Source organism: Galeopterus variegatus, unplaced genomic scaffold (assembly GCF_000696425.1).
Source record: "Galeopterus variegatus unplaced genomic scaffold, G_variegatus-3.0.2 Scaffold406, whole genome shotgun sequence".
Lineage (NCBI taxonomy): Eukaryota > Metazoa > Chordata > Mammalia > Dermoptera > Cynocephalidae > Galeopterus > Galeopterus variegatus.
The window spans coordinates 368,194-370,771 of NW_007726517.1; the positions used below are offsets into that span (position 1 = coordinate 368,194).

General features: G+C 40.2%; 1 protein-coding gene across 2 annotated transcripts in view; it reads right to left on the reverse strand.

Moving 5' to 3' along the window:
* PHEX (phosphate regulating endopeptidase homolog, X-linked) overlaps positions 1-2,578 on the reverse strand; it is a 216,318-nt gene that overhangs the window by 151,287 nt on the left and 62,453 nt on the right. For both annotated transcript variants that reach the window (XM_008568394.1, XM_008568395.1), the window contains exon 10: positions 735-828. In XM_008568394.1, the coding sequence (XP_008566616.1) occupies positions 735-828 (94 nt within the window). The remainder of the gene's footprint in view (positions 1-734; positions 829-2,578) is intronic.

Consider the following 2,578-nt stretch of genomic DNA (forward strand, 5'->3'; position numbering starts at 1 on the left):
AAAAAAAAAAAAAAAAAAAAAAAAAAAAAAAAAAAAAAAAAAAAGTCACAAAATCCTGAAGTCCACAAAAGTGGGAGAACTACCCAGACATAAGCCTCAGGAACAAAGATGAGAGTAACACCTGTGTCAACTGGGAGGCGAGGAAGCGGGGAGGGAAGCAAAGATTCGAGAGCCAGGTGAGGGGGAGAAGAAAAGTGTTTCAGACTAAACTGGGGCCTCTTAGGCCCTAGCAGAATTAGGACAGATTCAGAGACTGAAGATCTAGGTAAGTTAAAGACAAAACTATCCCCAAATTTAAAATGAAACTTTACCATCTAATACATATGCCATACTGCACATTTTTAATATTCAGAATACTAAAAATAAAAGATAATTACAAATATATCACTAAGAAATGTTAAAATAATAATTACAGTGACCCAGTTAAAAGCACTGGGAAAAATGAAAATAAATTGATAAGAGAAGAAGAGCTTGAAAATAATGTGATGGCCTCGAGTATTGCCTTAAATACCTATATTTAGTACCAGAAAGTAGGGCTTAAGTATACTTTACTGTATGCAAGTTATACCCAAATAAAAAGAAAAACATTAAAAACAAAAAAAAGTAGAGCTTGTGCTGCAAAACTCCCTCTATCCAATCCCCGAAGATGATTTTTATTGGATCAGTGAACATACAGATTGTTCCAGCATGTAAAGCTATCCAGCGATGTAACATTGCAACCTTCTTAAACTTACCCGTGAGAATTCCAGCCACCTATACTGAAAGCGCCTGCTAAGGTTTGGAATTCTGGAATAAACCATTCTCCACACCAAATAGTTGGCAATGGTCCTGTTAACAGAGAGAGATGCAGATGCACATTTATTGTGTTTTAGGTTGATAGCTGACGCTCTGCAGAACACCTTGGGAAAAACTGTTGGCAAAGCTCCATGAAGGGACCTCTTGCTCATAAAGAAATGCAGAACCTTCACTTGAGAAATGATGTAAGATGATTGACATCAATAAGCATAACCAAAGTTGGCTTGCCTTTGTCCACCTAATACAGACAGATGAGATGAAGATCCCAGTCCCAGGCCTCAGAGTGAACATTGTGCTTTCACTCTCAGGGTACAGATTCCACTGTTGCTCAGCTGCTATGGGTTAAATGTGTCTCCCAAAGATTCATGCATTAGAAACTTAATCCCCACTGTGACTGTGTTAAGACGGTGGGAAATCCTACTGTGGTAATGGAAAGGTGGGGCCTTAAAGAAATGATTAGATTGTGAGGCCTGTGTCCTTGTGAATGGATTGATCCATTCATGAAGTAATGGGCGTGGTTCTGTGGCTTTAAAAGGAGAGCAGCTAAGAAATTTAGCTCTCTCTCCTGCTCAAGTCATTCACCACGTGATACCGTGAGTCACTCTAGAGCCACCACCACCAAGGCCCCCACCAGATGCATTCCCTGGACTGTGGATTTCCAGCCTCTGAAACTGTAAGCAATAAATTTTTTTTTTTAAATAAATTACCCAGTTTCAGGTATTCTGTTATCAGCAACAGAAATGGACTAATACACCAACCTTTCATGTCTAGAAATTGTGAATACCTTCGAATTACCAGGTGACTTGGTACAATGCATATGTACTCTTTGCCTTTGGAAACGAAGAGCAAAACATTGCCTAATTCCAATTATCTAAATTTGCACCCTGGGTCTATACTTACTAAATATGTGACCTTGGGCAAGTAACAAACTCTCTGATTTTATCACTTTGTCATACAGTGAGGATAATCCCTACCTTGCAGGGTTCTTGTGAGATTAAAATAAATAATAAAATGCTTGACAAAGAGTAAAATTCCTAGGTTTTTTTGTCATTTACTTCCAAACGTATGAACAACCCCATGCTCATGGAATGCCCATGATACTTATTTTTAAAAATCTGTTACATTTTAAGTTTTGCCTTTTTCTATAAGCAAAAGATGCCCTGACCTCAAAAGGATGTGTGATATGAGTTAATTCTAACTCAGAAGTGATGATGGATTTTTAATGACCCATCCCCTCCCAGCTGTGCCATTACCATGGTGACTAATAACACACATTCCCGAACTGGCCCTCGGGTCAGCCAGCAATGTGAGAGCAGTGTGACAAGATGATGCTAAGCAGCCCATCAAGAGCAACCCACGCTCATTTGCATGGTGCTCTAGTGCAGTGGACGTGCGCTCCTATCAGTAAAATATTTTCAGCATATACACCCAGTAAATGCATGTTTATTTTAATTCATTTAGAGATAATACTAACAGACTAACATATTAGGAATTTTTAACAAATATAGAAATATAAATTTCAAAAGATGAGACAAAATGAAATAAAAGTATTTTCAAAAGTCATTCATCTGGGCCGGCCCAGTGGCGCACTCGGTAGAGTGCGGCGCTTGGAAGTGTGGCAGCGCTCCCGCTGAGGGTTCGGATCCCATATAGAGAGCAGTCCGCTCACTGGTGGAGCGCAGTGCGGGCGCGACACCGAGGGTTGCAATCCCGTTGCCGGTCGCGGTGCAGGCGCGACACCGAGGGTTGTGATCCCGTTACCGGTCACGAAAAAAGACAAAAA